General features: G+C 39.6%; 1 protein-coding gene across 21 annotated transcripts in view; it reads left to right on the top strand.

Moving 5' to 3' along the window:
* Positions 1-19,081, top strand: part of CFAP92 (cilia and flagella associated protein 92 (putative)) — a 178,054-nt gene that overhangs the window by 111,874 nt on the left and 47,099 nt on the right. For 10 of the 21 annotated variants that reach the window (XR_011134541.1, XM_068907397.1, XM_068907398.1 and 7 more), the window contains 9 exons: positions 5,223-5,304; positions 6,450-6,601; positions 7,159-7,308; positions 8,392-8,622; positions 9,589-9,882; positions 10,672-10,868; positions 12,967-13,174; positions 14,607-14,738; positions 17,585-17,669. Coding sequence is in view for 20 of the 21 variants with exons in the window: in XM_068907397.1 (XP_068763498.1) it covers positions 9,627-9,882; positions 10,672-10,868; positions 12,967-13,174; positions 14,607-14,738; positions 17,585-17,669 (878 nt within the window). In the remaining variant the exon portion in view is untranslated. Of the gene's footprint in view, positions 1-5,222; positions 5,305-6,449; positions 6,602-7,158; positions 7,309-8,391; positions 8,685-9,130; positions 9,415-9,588; positions 9,883-10,671; positions 10,869-12,966; positions 13,175-14,224; positions 14,502-14,581; positions 14,739-17,584; positions 17,670-19,081 lie in introns of those variants that run through there. The other 11 variants (XM_068907384.1, XM_068907393.1, XM_068907386.1 and 8 more) reach the window with 8 other exon arrangements.

The raw sequence follows: 19,081 nt of genomic DNA, 5'->3' as shown, positions 1-19,081 counted from the left end.
GCTCCCTGCTCGCCCAGCCTCGCTCCCCGCGGTGTCTCGTCCCCGCTGATCCTGAGCTTTCTCTCCCCGCCCCGTCTTAACGGGACCGGCGGCGTCCGGCGCCGCTGGCTGTCCCCCAGCTTCGTAGCCGTTGCCCCCGCGCCGGGGGTTAACGGGGGGGAACGGCGGAGGCCCGAGGCAGCCCGCCGGCAGCCGCGGCGGTTTGGGGCGCTGCCCTGCTGCCACCGGCTCGGGGGCTGGCGGCGTTCCCGCCGTCCGGCGCCGAGGGCCTGCGGGCGCACCAGCCCGGGTGCGCGCTGCTGGCGGTGCCCGAGGCAGAGCCGCCGTTGACGCTGTCCCCCTCGGACCCTGCCCGTCTTGTCCGTTGGTTCGACCGATCTAAAAGCGGTAGTTGTTCCCTTATGGAGTAGGATCGCTTGAAAAATTAAGTACGATTGAAAGGGAGTACCCAGCCTTAACTAATTCCTTCTCTTCAAGAGCCTAAAATCTTGACTGTAAACACCAGTCAGCTTTCTCGCGTTAGCAGCACCACTGATTTCAGCAGGATCCTGTGAGCAGGATCTGACCAATATCTGCTGAAGGGAGTTACGTACGCTCAGAGGGCAGCCAGGAGGGACGAGACAGAGGACACCATGGCACAAGCAGGGCCCACGGTCTGCATAGGTAGATTTGGGGTGCTAACAACAGGGTTCATAAGCAGCCCCAGACCAGGTGAGATGGTGAAACAGGTCCAGGGCCCATCCAAGAAGTCCAGTCAAGAGCAGCGGGAGATAAGGCCAAAAACAGGACCGGAAACAAGCTACAATATAAATCCACGGTCCGTCTAAGAGACAGGGCCAGAGACAGGACTAGAGTCAAGGCTACAGTGTTGGTCCAAAGTCCATTGAGTGGGCAGGGCTGGGACCGGGGGTAGATACACCAACAGCACAGCTCAGGTAAGGGCAGGGTGCCCTTGTCCAGTTGATGGACTTACTTCTTCTGTTTTGTTGAGGTGTTCTTCTACCTTTAAAGAGCATTTTTCTCATTTTCCTCTTGTTTGTAATAGTTGAATTGATAAATAATTTCTAACTTGCACTTTTGATTGACTTGAGTGACTGGATGAACTGATAATTTTTTTTCTATGCTTAACATATAGGTATATATATATATATAGGCTTTATTTTCTATCATAACTATGTAAACATATAAAGCTTTAGGTTTTCTTAATCTGCTAATATTATTATTGCATGAAATGGTCTACAAAATGTCCCAGTATTAGTGAGAAAGAGACAGAAAGGACAAACTATAAACCTTGAGTGTTTTTAGCAGATATGTAAATCCACATCTGTTATCTACACACATCAGTTGGACTGATCCCAAACAAGAACTAAAGCGTAAAGGTCCTGGAGCTAGACAATGCCCCAATTTAAACTTGGTTTGGTCTAGCTATTTTCAATTGTGAAAAAAATTTCTCAAGTGGAAATAATTGATTTAAAGACTGACGGAATCGCTACCAGGCTGTAAACATGTCAGCATAAATTTTACATTAGCACCTATGGTTTCCAGTTAGGTTTCCTGGTGCTATCTCTGGCTAGAATAGAGGCACTGTTAACAGTGTTGGGGAACATTTGGGCCTTTGTTGAATTCCTCATTGCCCATCTGCTCTTCTTCAGTTTTAAAAGAATGAAGGGCATAAATAGCACAACAAATCTCTGGTTTTCTGTTTTATCACTGTAACAGGGAAATGAGTAGGTCAGAATGATGTCAGTTGAAGCTCACCTGAGTTTCATCTCTGAAAGAAAGCAGATACTGGGTACTAGCAAAACCTCCCAGACTTTTGGCCATTGTATTTTGTTTCTCTGACTGCTAGGCAGTTTGCTTTTGCATCGCGTTTTCAAACAAACACCCCCCTGGCCCCAAACAATACTTTTAAATGCTAGACAACTGCAAAAACAGCTGGACCAGAAATATCTTAAATCTCACTTCAGCCTTTATGTGACAAGGAGTTTGGATTTTGTAGAAGTAAGCTTTCCTTTTGCAATATATATATATTTTTTTTTACTGAAACATAAAATTCCTACACTTTCTACAGCTCAGTGCTATCAGTATCAGTGGTACAGAGATGTCTGTAATTGCTTAAAAATCACTAGTGTGTTTACCCCTGACTTAAGCAAGACTAAGATTTTACCCTAAACGGTCAAGATTTTTGTGTTCATTGGCATATTCTCTAAGCCTTCTCCGAAAGATGTCAACATTTTGTTAAGTATTTAAGGACTTTTTCTTTACTAAGTTGTTAGCAGTCCTGGTAGTACACAGGAACTTTTACTAGGGCTTGAAAGGGTAAGCTTGTAAGAGCCCTGACTGTATAGAAGAGCAGATGGGAAAGCATTGTTTGCATAGAATGACTGTTTCTGCAGGGTTTTGATTATAGTTGGAAAAGTATTTTAAAATACTGCCTTTAAGATAGATACATTAAGATAAATTAAGTATTTTAAAATACTGCCTGAAATTAACTAACTGGAGATTTTTATGATAAGAAGCTTTCAGGTATCATGATCTGACTTTAGTTTGTTTGCCACCATCATTGATGGAATACGGATTGAAACTGTATTAGGTAGGAGTGGGATTAATAAGGACATACACAGTAACTTCGTTTATAGAAAAAAAATGGTTTGGCCTTAAATTAACTATACTCATATTTTATTTCACAGTTCATATATGCTGCAGGACCAAGGATCAGCACAGATTGCTTTTGGGTCTCAAGTGCCAGGAGATCAATAGCCCAGTCTCATTTGTGTAGTGGGTTGTCATTCAGTAGTGCTAGACAGAGCCAAACAGAACCGTTAGGCTGAGGAAAATGCTTATTTGCAAGAAAGGTCACTTCATTACTGTAAAATATACTTTATTCCTTCCAAACTTTCAGTTATTGGAGAGAAAAGTGAAAATGTAATGTTAAGTACTTAAAATATGTTTTCCAAATCCTTTTCCACAAAGTCATGCTGTGATGTTATAAGTAATTTGTAAACTGATGTTTGGTTTTCACAGAAGATTTCAGACATGAGTTAAAATAATTCTAGTGGTGCAGTGTTGTTATTGGCAGAATTTTAAGGTTACTTGCAACTCTAAAAATGTTGAGTATATTCTTGTTTGTTAGGTCCAGCATAGTTTGGGACAGTTCTGTGTATACAGTAAGACAAAAAAGGAAAAATATAATTGAGCCTTCCTATCTATCATTTAGTTCTATTCCTGCTTGCAGCATTTCTCATTTAGTACTTACCTTGAAATGTTATTCTTCCCCATTACTGTTTTTGTATTTGCAACATATTTGACATGTAAGAGAACAACTTCCTGCTCTGTACAGATAGCACATTGTTACCTAGGTAGTATGCAAAAAGAGAATGGGATAATTAGCGAGATAGCAGGGTGAAGCTAACTGTGTACCTAATTAAAACAAGGTTTTTAATTATCCTGCAGGCTTTTGTGCCTTCCTGTAGCTATTTTTCTATCCGCTTGGTAGAAAATTCTGGTGGAGTAGCTCAGGGACCATGTTATACACTATTTGGCAGTATAAACACAAAATTAATGAAAGTAGATCAGAATGAGCAAGTAGGCCTGTGGGGCACTCAGTGAAGACAAGGCACTTAAATTTGATCCATCCTTTAAGGAGATTGATTATTGCTTACAGATTACTTTAAAAACTTGAGCATATATGCTGTTTAAGGGAGAACTACCCCTACTATTAAAGATTCCAAAATATTTTCTAGCAATGAATGGGTAGAGAGGAAGGAATATAAATTGTAAGAACAAGAGATAACACTGTATTTCGTATATCACTTGACAGGAATGAGAGGGAAACCAGCTATAGCGTTTCAGCAGCAGAGGGGTTTCTAGAACTTCAGACCCTCTGCTGCTGGAAAGCACCTTGCTTATTAGTTTGTCAGTCAGTGATTATTTATTAAAAAAAAAATTTTTTTTGGAAGAACAGCATTAGTCCCTGTTTTTTGGGGGTGTCACTGTGGGTATGTCAGTGAAGAGAACTTCAGTATATTTACTGACATATATTGGGAGGATATAAAATTTGTGGCAAAGTACGAGAGGGGAGATCTGTCCTCTCTGTAGTCACACTCAGGTGTTGGCATGAAAGAGAATTTAAAAAACGGTCCTTTCCTAAACTGCTTTATTATAGGTCAATCTGGGAATTAGTTGAAGCTTGAAAGTCAGTTGTAATAAACTCTGCTTTGCTGTTATTTAACTTCTTCTAAAGTATAATCCAGGATTCATCGCTGATAACATGAGGTCTTGTTTTTTTTTTTCCTCTGGAATAAAATGTGGGAATATTCCAAACTATACATTCATCTGTAACTACCTTCACGCTTGCCATGCAGTTTTTCACAAAATCATACATCTTGCCTCCCCATCCTTTCTCAAAGCTCAGGTCTACTGTTTGGCCTTTGGATGACAGTCATCAACCACGCTGCAATATTCCTAAGTAAATCTCAACAAACCTCAAATAAAATGAATAGCTTGAAGGTTTGACTGGCATTCCCTGTACAGTCATTTTCATACGTGTCCAAAAGTTTGGATTACATGTGCATCTAATGTGGGTTGTAAATCCCTTGAAGTGAAGATTAATCCTTTTTCTTTATATGCAGCACTGGAGTATGCCCTCAATGCTCCACGAAGACTGCAGTAACTATTGCTGTACTGGAAACATTTCACATGCACATGCCTTTAAATAAAATAGTTTTATTCTCCAGATAAATAGTAGAAGGTTTATATCCTTCAGTTTCTTCTACCGTAGCTTCTGAAAATCTGGAAGCTGTAATATTTTGAAATGATAGCAAAGATGAAATGTTAATCTCAAACCTGAAATTTCAGTCTGAAAAGGTAAGAAAGTAACTTCAGCAAGCAGTGCCTTACTGAAGAGGCAGGTGCTTTAAGAATGTGAGCAGTCATGATAGAGATATTACGTTCCAGAGCTTGAGATATCTGAAGGAATATATCTTAAATTTTATAAATGTTTACTAGCATATGTAAGTAAGCTAGACCTTATAAAACATTTTAGATGTACACGTCCTCTGAGTGTGTAGGCAATTCTGAGAAACTGTGCCAAAAGCTATGAACATGTTCTCTTGGCTTAGCTACATGGGAACCATATTAGACTCAGAAAAGCGTTTCAGTAGCTAATTTATGGAACCTTAGTAAACATTTCAATGAATGTAAAGAAAATGTATCTATTACAGATGGACTGTCTGGAGAATGTTTTGCTGTGGAGCCAATGGGAAACCACTGAAGTTAACAGAAGATCTTACCTCATTGTATTTGGTTTGTATCCTGAGAGTGATATTACTAAATACATGATGGCCTTTCTCTTAAAGGAATGTAATCCATTTTATGGGAAGAAACAATGTTACGTAGTCTGCAGAGGAAAGAGCTGCACGTATCTGAATAACAGGTTTTTATTTTACATTTCTTAGCTATTCAGCATCTGGAGCAATTTTAAGGCTCTTCTACAGTCATTTGAGAAAGAGAAATCTGTTGCTTTTGACTTTTATTTAGTGGTGCTTATGGGGTAAATGTTGCTCTTTCATGAGCAAATTTGAGGATCAGTTGAGAGGGAAAATTGCAAATTTGCTCTGATATAAGTGAGACCAGAATTTGGCTTGCAGTGCTTCAGTCGATCATATTACTGCTGGCTTTCTGTTTCACTACCTGGTAAGTTTTTCAGTCGTTCTTTTATAGGTTTCAGGCTGCAGAGATGTTACCTGAGCCTCTGTTACAAGTTTTTGGACTCCTATTAAGAGTATGTTATCTAAATTACTTCAGAGAGGTGTTTCATTTCCAAAATGTTGATGCTGTCTTCATTTCTCCTGTAAATTAGACTGTAGATTGTTGAGATAGACATATATTATTTAGATTTTCCTTTTTAGATCATCCTTACTCCTGAGCATCTCTAAATATTACCAGAAATTACCAAGTCTCTGTTTTATAGGTGAGGGAATAGAGATACAGTGACAGTAAGAAGCAGATGCAAGCAGAGCTATGTTACCTCAATTTTAGTGTTGTAACACCCGTTTTGTATCTTTCTAGCCCTTCTAGTGAAATCCAGAACCTGGAACCACTAGCAAATCAGAATCAGTTAGTTTATGGGGATAGTGGGACATCTTAGAATGCGCCCAAAATGGCATGCTGAATAGGGAGCTCCGTAGAGTTAGACAATACAAAAGATTAGGTGCACCTTATTCTGTGTTTTTCTGAGGTTTTATGCACCTTACTGAGGATTCGCAGCCCGGAGCCTTTACCTGAGAGGAATAGCTTCTGGCTTGGTGGTTAGGGGTTGTTCAGCAAGCCGAATGTGTCACTTCTGTTCACTCCTGCTAAGACTGTTTAGGTGTTTTCACTAAACCACAGTAGAGCTTAAGACATCTCTTTTCTTATTTTGCTCAGCAAATTTTGAATTCTTTTTACAGTGGTACAGCTCCAGTAGAAGTAGCAAGAATGCCCCTGTGCCCTGCATAATCTATAGACCTGACTGTTAGCTCACTCTCTTTGTAGTCAGAAGATGCAGGCATAGCATGCCTCAGGAAAGGAGAAAAGTGGGCATGGATCTCCTGCTTGCAGGGTGAGTGTGCAATCTGTGGAACTAATAGTCTTTGTAAATGGCGTTGAGGAAGGTATGGTGTACTGTCCACGTCCTTTTATTTCCTCACAGTTTTGTTTAAAAAGAAAGCGTTGCAGTTTGTGTACAGTCCAGTCTGCTGGGTATCCAGCAGATGTATCTACAGCACGTTTCCTCTGACGGCTGAAATGGAAGAATGGCATCTAGGACTGGGGCCTTGATGTAGCTTAGAAACAAAAGGAGCATGGATTTGTTGAGCCATTTTAAGATTTGGATCTTAAGGCTTTATGTGCTTTTCAATTTCAGCATGGAAAATCCAAGTTCTTGCTAGGCTACATTTTTGGATGTAAGGTTCTCTTTGGATTTGTCCAAAAGAGATTTACCAAAACTCATGCGTATAGGTAGTAGCAGATATGGGAACAGCGTACAGGAATTTGTGTATTTGGTCTTTCATAAAATTCTCTCTAAAAGGTTGAAGCCTTTACCTGGCAGGAAAGCGTCTCTCTACAGTCCTGTTTTATTCCACTGACATTTTAATTTCCACTCTGCTTTTTACTCAGATATCTAATTGAGATGTCAGCTGGAGTTCCTAATGATCAGTTGTGATCCATGTTCATGTGGGAAAACAAAGAAAATAGAAATCTGGGAAACGAATCTCCCCGTCCTTTTTCATCCTGATTGTGTGAAATATTGTCTAACTAAGCACACAGGTAAAAGTGGGCTTAAATGCCGAGCTGTTCATATCAAAAATAGGATGTATGGCTTGTGCAAGAAGACAAAATATTTACTTATGCTTTGGTTTATAATTGCTGAACTATTCCTGTAATAGTTTCACTGCTGTCTAGTGGACAGGGAAATTGATATGTAAGTTGTGAACATAAGGACTGTTAGTTATTTTTTAGGCATGCTGAGTCTCTGAAAAGGGAGTTATTGAAGAGTAATTAACATGCATATATTCACACTGTGGTTTACTGCTCAATGATTCTGTGTATAGATAATCCTGTGTTACTGTCTGTGAGAAACTTACGTCCGTTTATTTCTGTCTGGTTTATTCTTATTTCTGCTGAGTCTTTTGGATGGTGACGCTCTTAACATTACTAAAAAGTGAACGTGCTTATGTATTTTCTTGATATGTTAGTTGCATGCGTAATTACATATTACCGATTATTCTTTCATAGGCATTGAACATTTGTAGATAATCGTCGTCTCATTCTTTTGCCCACTGTATCATGAATATCATCTATGTTCAAGACAACAAATTTGTCCAGAGAAAAAATACTGTACATGTTTGAAAGGGAATAAGATTGCAGGGTTTTTTAATTCCTAGATCAATAGTGCAGTACTTCTAAATGTTTAGATGCAAAAGTACAGATGTAATTTTAACAGCAACTGCTTAGTCTGTGAAGAGACTGTCTTCCCGATCTCACTATGCTGGTGCAAGAGGTTGTCCTCCCCTGCGGTTCGTCGGTTGAGACCGGCGCTGTGCAACGAGGGGGCCGATCTGGCACGGCGTGAGCGGAGGGCACCCGGCGGCCTGCACAGGCGGCAGAGCGGTCACGGGCGCGGGCACGCTCCTGCAGGAAATTACTTAGTCTTGCTTTTAATTTAAGTGCGTGGCCACCCGTTTGTTAGGTATGATACACGTTCTATCCAGGAACTGTGTGAAGTAATACAAAATTTAAAAAATGTAAGTATGTTGTAAAACCGTTGGCAGGGAAAGCCTACTACTTACAGTATTTTAGGAATGAACGCTGAAACGTTTAGATAGTCAAGTAGCATGTTCTCTCTTACAGTTGGAGAGAGAAACTGGTGAGGCGTGACGCCAGTGCCAGACAAACACCAGCTTTTGAAACCCGTGGCATCTTTTGCACGCTACAGCTGACTCGGCTTTAGCGCCGCTTCCTGCTTAAAGCTATGACCCAGAGAAAAGCAGGAAAACTGCAGCGGAGAAGAAACTTGGTGTACGAAATCCACCAGCTGCAAAGTCTCGATGATCAACTCACTTCCGTAACTAGCAGTAACAAGTAAGCGTCTGTTTTCAGAGATAAGGTCCGCGTACCTAGGCTGTGCAGCACGGCGCCGCCAGGTAACGAACCGCCGAGCCCGCGCGACGCGGCGGCGCCACAGCTGCCCCCGGCCGTGCCGCGCCGCGCCGCGGATCCCTGCGCCGGGCGGCGCCGCGCTCCCGGAGCCTGGCGCGGGGCAGGGGGACTCTTCGGGCGCGGAGGCACACCGGCGGCAGGGGGCGGTGGCGCGGCCGGGGCCGCCGCGCGAGGAGGGGGCGGCCCGTGTCCCCCGAGGCGCCGAGCCCCGGACCTCGGTCGCTCAGGTAGCGCCCCCGATTTCCCAATAAAAAAGAGCGGCTGGGCCCCGCGGCGCCCGCTCCCGGCCCCCCTCGGCCGGCGAGGCGCGACTACCCGTCGTTCGCAGCAGGTGCCAGGAGCCGCGCCAGGGCCCGGCCCGGGCCGCGCCGGGCGTTACGGCGCGTGCGCGCGGCCCCCGCCCCGCCCCGCCCCCGGCCGCGCCTGCGCCGGGGCGGTGTCATGGTCAGGTGCGTCTGCAACGCTTGGTCGGCCTGTCCCGCGGCGGGGCTGCCTCGGCTGCTCCACCTGCCTCCTGGAAGCAAAACTTTTTTCAAAACTCAGCTTTCCTCTGTGGGTAAAAGAGAACCGGGTAGCTGATAGCCTCAGAGGACATTAGCCTTTTCACTTTTTTGAACGTTTTTTTTTCCTTTTCTTCTGAGCGTATTGACATACTGTTACCATGTTCTGTTACTTGGAGACCTTTGTGTGAGCTATCTTGGCTTCCAAACTTGAGTATGTTTGAGTATATATAATTTGACTATGTGTGTTATACAGCTTGAAAACATCTTGAAATGGGAATGTTTGTGACTCCTAATACTGTCCTTTCTGGCTCCTGGTTTGACTCTGGTGAGTATTTTTTTGTTCCGCAGAGCAGCGCTAAAATAAGCTTTTTTTCCTGTATTGTAGTCTTACAAGCAGTTGTTGTCCAGTGATTGTACATCAAGATGGCAAAGCAAGAGCATGGGACTTCAGAGACAGTGGATGAAGAGGAGATGGAGGAAGAGATGACAGACTTGGACGCAATGTGCTCTAAAAGCACTTTTGAAACTGAAAGCCTAGAGGTACTTGAGGGGGGTGGTCATCTGACCCCAGAAAGTAAAAGCAGCAAGTCCTTCCTGTCTGAAGAAGGCTCAATTGGTGCCTCACATACTGTCACCTGCACGTTCACAGTCTCACTAGCTGTCCCTATAGTGGTTTCAAGTAAGTATCTGACACAGGTTTTCCTAAGAATCCTTTTTTTCATTATGTCATAAAATCATTGTGAGGCAGAATCTTAGGTCTTTTGAAGAGATAATACTGGAAAATATGTTAGTTGATTTGAATTTTCTTGGGTAGATCACTTGAGAAAATGGCAGTGGGACATTGGAGCCTTTCATCATTGGATGATGGTGACTAGTGACTGAAAACCTTTCCTGACTACCGTCTCCTCAGTAGTCACAGTTGTTCGAGTTGATTATCTTAGCTGATGTTTATTAGTCAGTCACTGCCTAATAATCAAAATAATTTGTGGTCTAAAGGTAATATCGCCATTTTGGGTGAAGGCAGCAGCTGTTCAGCAGATGTGGTTTGATTCTGCTTAGGCATGGCATAGAGGTGTTTAGGCATAGCAGGAATGGGTACATTGAGCCTTTTCCTGAGTGGTGTGGAACAATTGTGCAAGTTATCTGGGTAATAGCACATACGTGTCTTGGGAGTTACAAGAATTGGAAGAAGACATGCTGCAGGAAGAGAGAATGAGAGGAGTTCCAGAAACTTAATGGACTGTTACGGCAGTTAAACTTGAGTAAAAACAGCAGGCTTGGGCGCTGGGATAAGTTTCACATTAAGTAATTTAAATTAAGTAATTTAAAAAAATCAGTAATTTTTCTGCTGTCATGATGTTACTCTTGTTACCACTTGACACTTTCAAGAGGAAAAAAAAAATGCTTTCTGCAATGCTCATCTTCGATAACGTTTGACACTCTCAAATAATACTAATGTTCTCACTAGGGCACAAACGGAAGACATCCGATGTAGCTGAGGTGCAAAGAAATTGTATCCAAGGTGACAATCACGGAGCTATTCCAAGAATGCGACGTTACTATCACATTGAGTATTTCCTTCTGCCAGATGATATCTCACCCAGAAAACTGGATTTGGTATTGTTTGGGACGGTTGCCAAGCTATTCGCAGAGTCTGATTCCAAGGTAAAAACAAACAAACAAACAAACAAAAAAAAACCCTGAGTAGTCCAGAATGTTGTATATGGAGAATGCTTTCAAAGGTGGAATGTTGTAGTTATTTTAACAATTGCGTAGGTGTTATCTGCACACAGGTGTGGAAACAAGTATCGAAAATAGGAATTAACTCTGCTAGTCAAGATCATCAAGTAAGGTCTTACATTTCTAGTAAGAGGTTGATGGAATCTTTATCATCTGCTCAAAATTTGTTTTATTTTCCTCTAGATTATCAGTTTACTTGGGATTATGTTTTTTATCTTTTAAGTACCAAGATAATAATGCAGTAGCTCGAAGGCAACTATCCATTCTATTAAAAATGATTAAAGAATGAAATTTATGCCTCCAGTCTTTGAGGGGGGAAAAAGATTTTAAGATACTCGTAGAAATTTCCAGATTTTGCTCAAAGCTATGTAAAACATGTCTAAACAAGTTCTGTGCATTCAAATCCAGGAACCTCCAATTTGGATATAATGTTTTGAATACACTTTGATTTGCTGTGAAATGTCTTTTTAAAAAGTTAATGCTAAAATTGCTTGAGAAGAACTAAGTTTCAGAGACTCCTGCTTTTAAAGCGCTGTATCCTGTTCTCTGGATTTTTCTGAATAGTCCTGTTAAAGATAGTTCAGATTATATGCTCCTTGCCTAAATCTTAGTGGCCATTGGCTGTCTAGATGGTTTTTTAGTTGAAGGTTCGGTGCATTTGTCTTCTTACAAGTAAACTACCAAATTGTTGCTTACTAGTTATGAACATGGTTCGCTTTTATTGGTGAAAATGCTGAAGGTAGGAAAGATTGCCTCTGTTATCAGAACTCATGATTAAGTGAAATAAGTCACTAATATTCACGTTATGTTGCAGTCTAGTAATTCAGTATCAATCTATTACTTCAAGTTACGCAAGAAGGGAGATTTGAGCTTAAATTAATCTCAGCTTTTTGTACAGTTCACTGAGCTCCCTTCTAGTGTGAGAGCACAATTTAGTAAGGACTGTCTTCTGAAATGAGTTTGCAAATTCTTTGTAGGAAGACAGCAAATCAATTAAAAAAAAAAAAAAAAAAAAGCATTTGCCAGCCAAAATCTATTACACTTTCAATTTGACTGTCCATCCTTTCTTTTCGCTCATCATACCACTGATCAACAGTGAACACAACCTAAGAATTAAATAGTGTTACTAGAGTTTGAAGTTTTGATAGGTAACATGGTCAGATCTTTTCCTTTGCTAGCTTTTCTTAACTTTCAAATACTTTCAAACACAGTATAAACATCAACATTCCTTCAGAAGTATAACGGAGCAAATTGCGTTTCAGTCTGAGTGGCCCTCTTTGTGTCTTTGTGGGTTGTTTTTTACGCTTTTTCTTGAGAATCAGTTTGAGGTTCTTGTTAAACAAAAAAGCTCTTGCAAAGTTGCTGATTGAAATGTGTTGTATCAGCATCTTTACATGCTTTGTTCCTATAGTTTAGCACAAGTGAAGTTTAGAGGTGGCACTTTAATTTAGTAGGTACCAAGTCATCATTTTAAAGTGTACGTACTTGCTTTTATAGTATTCTATTAAGTCTTAAGTATATGCACTCATGCTGACCAACAGTTTAACTGCTGTTTATTATTATCTCATGTCTTCATAATGTCAGACCTTGACTTGATAGGAGTACTTGTATGAACCCAACAAAATGTGCTGCTGTGACACAGTGATGGGAGTCGTGTAAGTCCCAGCATGAGCTGCAAAAATAAGAAATGTACACTTAGAGAACAGCTTTCTTCTAATACACTTAATAGCATCCCTCTTTTATCCCTCTTCTAGATGACTGCCTATTGCTTTAAGAAAAGGAGAAACTGTACTATGATATCTCTCCTTATGTTGTTCTCCAGTTAGGTTCTTTTTCTAATTCTAATCTCCCTTGAATATTTGTCTGTAATGTTTTGTAACCCTAGAGCTCTTCCAGAGCTTACTAGCTTTTTCCATGCACTGTACTGTCTGTAATTAAATAGTTGTGATAGTGGTCAACATGTGAATATAAGTTCTTCGGTACTGGTCAGCTCCTGTAAAGATTTTCGTATTTGTTTTAATAGACTATTATACCATGGTTTGAAAATGACCAGATCTGGATGTCGTGGAACCATAGTATTAATATCAATGTCACCAATGAATATCTAATAAAACTAAGAGATCACAAAATAACTTTAAAACTCTGGGATTCCAAGGACAAAGTTTCTTCAAAAGCTCAGTTTAGTCAACCAAAGATTTTTTCCTCACAAGTAGAGAATGCGGATGCTGCTGGTAAGCCTGAATATGTAATATGTCTGTTTGCATCTTGAAATTGTGACTGCATCTACTAGTAAATCATTGATGGGATTATTTGAAATTTAGATGTCATTCCCACTAAAATAGTTCCTGCTTATTTGTATTGTGATTAATGCATAAGTCAGCTTCTGAAAATTTTTATGGCAGAAAAATACAATCAGGTCTGTAAGCTACACCTTTGTAAACTAAAAGAGTTATTTGAGGGTGTTGCATAGTGATAGTGGTAATGGCTGCATTTTGTGTTTCGTTTCCTGAGAGGACGCAAAACTTTCACAACATATTTCTATGTTGTGCTTCTTTCTGTTTCATCCTCTCCCTCTTGTTCTGCTCCCCCCTTCCCCCCCCCCCCCAGTTACTTGAATCCATGGCTAAATTTTGGCCACATTCTTTGAAACCACTCATTGATTGATTCTCAATCATAGTTATTTACTAACTGATTGAATTTTTTACTAGTTAATCTACTAGCTGAGTTACTTTAATTACAAAAATAGGGATCTTGTTATGGCTCATATAGACATGTATGAAATAAGAACTCAGTCCTTATTAAATACCAGAGAAGTCAGTGTGAGATGAAGCCTATAGAACATGGGGTATCCTTTATTCTGGTTCCCTGCAACTGCTGTTGAAATTAATTTTACTATTAAAATGCATATATTTTATTAGTAAAATAATACCCTTGTAGCTCAGTGGGTAGAGATTTGGAGAGGTTATAAGATTTCAAACGCTAGTTAACACAGGCTTGTGTGTATGGGTTTCTTTTTGTTTTTGTTTTTGGATTCAATTGATACTAATACATCAAATGCTTGCCGACATATGGAGAGCTTGGTCAGAGATTGAGCTTTGTTGCTGGAAATTTATAATGGAGCGTTTGGTTTTTATCTTTTAAGATGTATTGAGCACCTGAACAGCTGTTGTTCAGGAACGGAACCTCGTTTGTATTTCATTCTTTTCTGAACAGCCTCCTTATATCTTAGGAACAGGAAGCAGGCAGGGGAAAGGATTAAAAGCTTAGCTTCCTAAAGTTGCAGTCTTTCAGAGGAGTCTGCATAGAGAAGCTGCTTTCGGCTAACTACCAAAAACTGCTTACCTCTTGTGCAGGTCCAGTATTCTGGGAGTTCTAACAAGCCTCAGCTGCCTGAATGTTTTCCTCCAAAGATACATTGTTTTATAGTACACAGGGATAACATTTTGTCCTAGATTCTTCTGCAAGTTTTGAGGTAAACCACTTTAACCCTAGTGATCTTCATCTCCAAACTAACAGAAATGGTGTTCCTGAGTGGCTTCTTAAAGACGCTAGGAAAAGGTGATCAATGAGCCATGGGAAAACAGTTGTTCAAAACTTGGGAGTGGCCCAACCAGACTAACCAGTGAAGTTAAATCAAGGAATTTCTTTACTTTTTTCTGATAGGTGGGGTAAAATACACAGTACTATTGCAAAGAAAATTTTTTGAAGAGACTCAGCCACCACCCAGCTGTACAAAAGTTAAAGGAGCAATGGAATCCAAGGCACAGAAGGAATCTTCAGCCCGTCTTGTTAAAGGTATAGTTGTATGAAGACTGGAACTATCTTGATGGGAGACAGAGGGAGTGGGAGTGGAACTGGGACCTGTAGTAATGGGGGAGCAGGTATAGGACTGAGGAAGCTACTGAAGGAACAGGCTGTTGCAGGAAAACTGAAGTTGGAGTAAGGTTTTTAATATGTTTGGAGTAGAATTGGAACAGAAAAGAGATATAGCTGGCTCACAGAAGATTTTTAAGGGAACATCAGAAAAAAGCACCTCGGTTTTCTGCTGCTTCACGTTTTTAAGTGACCACATTCGCATCTAGAACCTCAGCTAGAGTATGAGATTCCAGAATCTTACTCTTCCTCTGCTGTTGGTAAATACCTGAAACCCAGCGGCAGCTTATCATGTTTCCTTCAAATGGCTAGTTCATGGGAAGTATGACATTTTATTCCTGCCATTGGTGGGACCTTGATTTTATGCCGTTTTGTAGTCTGGTCTGGTCTTATGCCAGCTGAGAAACTGCTCCAATATTGCCACGAATAACAAAAATCTAGTTTTATGTCAAGCAGCAGCATCCTTTTCAACAAAGAAGGGAAAAAGTTCTCCATCTAGTGGCTCTGTCATTTGTTGCCACATCTTCTTAAACTGTGTTTTTGCCGCCTTTGTTCCTTTTGGAGCCTTTTTTAAAGTTTGGCTGGAAAGCTGTCCCCAGGATTTCCCAGCACCTCAGTACTGTTTAGCTAGAGAGAGGTGTAGAGTATACTCTGCTGTGGCATGTTACAATGCCTGGCTACAGGTCATGTGAATAGAGAACTTGTAACAACTGAAAATTTAATTAATGAAAATTAAAATAATTATAAAATGATCAGTATTCTGAAAAACTAGACCCTTAGCTTTCCTGCTGGGCTCCTAAAGATCATGGAAACCTTCCCCCCTGCCCCCCTTTTTTGGGGGGGGAGGGGACCTCCATTTTTCATCTCCAGGCTGGAGATTGTGTTAGAGTTTTTACTGGAAGTGTTAATGTTGAGAAAGCACAAAGATACTGTAACACTAAGTTACAGTATCTCTGCATGAGAAGTTCAGTAATTCCATCGTTATACCAGGATTACTGTTGGGATACTTTGTAAGAAAGAGCAAAAATGCAAGAGCTGCATTGTATAGTTAAGGATAAAGCTAAGTTTCAAACTACTCTTTTATTGAGCAGTATGTAGTGCTCTGCCTAGGTCAGAGGGCCACAGAAAAATGTGTTTTGTAATCATCTGAGGTTTGTGTTCTAATATATATTTGTGCTGAAGGGCTGAATTCAGGCAGCACAGAAGTTTTATTTTGAATTTTTTTCTTATTGGGAGTTGGCCTTGCAATTTAAAGGTTCTTTTCATGTAACGTTTTCATGAACAAAAAAGTCCAAAAATACTGAAAAACAAGTGTTAAGATTCTCCATGACTGTATTCTGACTTCAATAATCTTTTAAGAAGGAAATATGGATTTTCATAATTTTAGATGTTCTGGTGAAAACAAAATTAACAGCTATGTCTGCCTCTGTGTCATGTCTGATGTTGTGAGATCCATAAACAGAAAATCTGGGCTTTCTGAATACCTAGGTAGAATCTTCCTTGTTACTGCCAGTAGTAGTGGGGATTTGGGCAATACCACTTTTTCTTCCTGCTTTTGTAGGAAGAAATGCAAAATCATTTATATCATGTTACTGGAGAGCACTGTATCACCAGCTTTGTTTGCTGTTTTTGGTGAAACAGGTCATGAATCTTAAAAGTAGGAGTAGATCAATTCTTGGTGTAGTGGTCTGGCAGTGTGCATGTATATTTTGGTAGCAGTGCCATCTAGTGACCGGCCCAGACACGATTAATGGACCAAATACTGAAGTCTGCAGAAGTAGAAAGTGTGTTCAAGGACATAAAGGACAGGAACCTAACTTTCAACCACAGATGAAAGTAAAAATGCGTACATTTTGCCCAAATCTTAAACTATGCTATGTTAAGGAAGAAGCGTCCTTAATGTCTCTTTCTTTTCACTGACCTTGAAAAACTGTAGAAAGAGTGGCCTAACTGTGTGTGCTATTGGCACACTGAGACCAAATGTTGAGTCAATTAAAATGAGGCAGGACACTTGAATCCGTGACTAGTTTCCTACAACTAAATGACATTTGAAGCCAGTTAGATGTAGTATCCATATCACTGGCATATATAAAACACTACACAAGCACCTGGAAACTTCTACATGTAGTGTGAGAGATATGGAGACCATTAGCATTACTGTGTGATTTTTTTTTTTTTTTTTCTTCCTCCAGTGTTTAATGAGTATTGATTGAATTAGCAATTCAAACAATTGACTAAAATAATTAAGCAAAAATAATGTATCATTTCTTAGTGTATGCAGTCTTCCATGCATTAAGATATATTACTGACATCAGTATGTACTTATGTATGATTAGGACAGTCAATGCTAACAAAATATTATTCAGGTATTCTCACTTCATTTTAATTCCTTGTTAATTCCTAGTTCTGTTTTTAGGTGCCGCATGATAATTGCTGTAGAAATTAATTTTCTATAAAATAAAGTATAGTTTTGTAATATTTTAGTCTCTCTATACCATCCCTTGATATTCTTCAAAAATATATATATTTTTTATGTATTTAGGGCTTATTCAAACTTGGCCTTGACTCATGGAGACAAGAATTTAATGGATCATGGTTTTTATACATATTGTAAAACACATAAACATATCATATTTTATAAATGCAGCTTGCATAAAACTCTTCTCACTCATGTTTTCCTGGAGGTTTAGGGACATTGAATTCATCTTTTGGGAGTTATCAGAACATGGAAATACTTAATAACAAACATAAAGCCTATTTTATTCCAGCAAAAGAAACTTACCTGAGTAAGTTACCGACATCAAATTATGGTTTGCCACATCCTTCAAGGACAGATGACTTATGTACCGCGAGGTAAGGATGTTGCATTTGCATTAGGAAATGTTCATATGTTGCAAATACAGTTCAGTAATTATTTTTCAGTATTTACATTTTTTTGACCTTGTTATAATTATATGGTGGTTTCAAGAGTGGTGAACTTTTCTGCACTAATACTTTTTGCACCCATGTCTCCTGATTATAGTAGAGGAGCAAAAGCATTAAGATGCCCTTAATAGCTATGAGTTATTCTCCTACTGCTAGTTGCTCAAGGGAGAATAGGAAGTGGCCAGTGTGGAGTGTAACAGCTCAGGATACCTCCTTCCTTTGAAAAGGTTGAAGATAGTGTCAACAGTAAGGTTCCAGCAGAACAAGCTTTGCTGGCATCTGTAACTGTTAATCTGCATTGGGTCAAATTCCTTTCTAAATTAAGTTAAACTGATAGAAACATGCGGTAATTTTCCAAAGCCAGTGAGGTAATCTTGACTGGCATAGTTTCTTGTTAGTTTCATTCTATTTTTAGGAACAATTCTTTGCTCTTTTGGTTTAGTAAGTCATTTGTTTAATAGCTTTCAGTAGTAAATTTCTAACAGTCAGCATGCAACTTCCTAAAATTGTAGAAAAGTTGAGAAAATTAGTTCAGAGAATTAGAGACTTCATGAACCGTAACATTAAAAAAAACCTGAAGTTTTTCTTGGGTATTACACATAGCAGAAAACTTTGCACTTGAAATAGAAATGAATCACAAATGGGATGCATCTCAAATACATCGTCCAGAATGTCATCTAAGACATTCTTAACCCCAAACGTTTAATATATTAACTCTGAAATAACTTTCTCAAGGTTCCTATTTTGTTTCTAAAAAAAAAAAAAAAAAAAGGTACTGCTAGCCTAAGATAACAAATGCACATCCTGTATGATATTAAGTGTGCTCTAATTTTATGTTATTCTGACTTTAAGAACTTCTCCTGAACAAGATTTAGTCAGACTGTTACTTAAAAGATAGTGAAGTTAATGAAGGTAATGTTTTCAGCATACATTTATGATCTCAACTTTGCAGATGGACGTTTCTGAGTGTTTCTTATTTAGTAAGACTGTTACTACTTTTGATGAGTTCTTTAGTAAGTGAATTTTGCAATTTAAATGCTGTAGGCTTTTTAAGATAGAAAAATAAATTTCTAGAGGTGAAAAAACCAGCAAGAACGTTGAACTGAGCATGCAAGCAAACTTTCAGATAGTTTTCATTTGAATGGAAGAGCATCTTAAAAATTCTCCCTGCATTTAGAAAATCCAAATACCTTATTTTAAATGTACCTAGCCAGTGGTCTTTTGAGCTGCTAGAAATCAGATGTGCTTGTATGACAGAGTGCTGTATTTTAAGACTGGGGAGAATGTTGATTCTTAATCAATGTTTTGTTACATCAGCTTCAGTAATTCTTGGTTTAATG

This window comes from Struthio camelus, chromosome 14 (genome assembly GCF_040807025.1).
Source record: "Struthio camelus isolate bStrCam1 chromosome 14, bStrCam1.hap1, whole genome shotgun sequence".
NCBI classification, from domain to species: domain Eukaryota; kingdom Metazoa; phylum Chordata; class Aves; order Struthioniformes; family Struthionidae; genus Struthio; species Struthio camelus.
The sequence above is the reverse complement of the archived record's forward strand: the minus strand, read 5'-3'. Positions and strand labels throughout refer to the sequence as shown.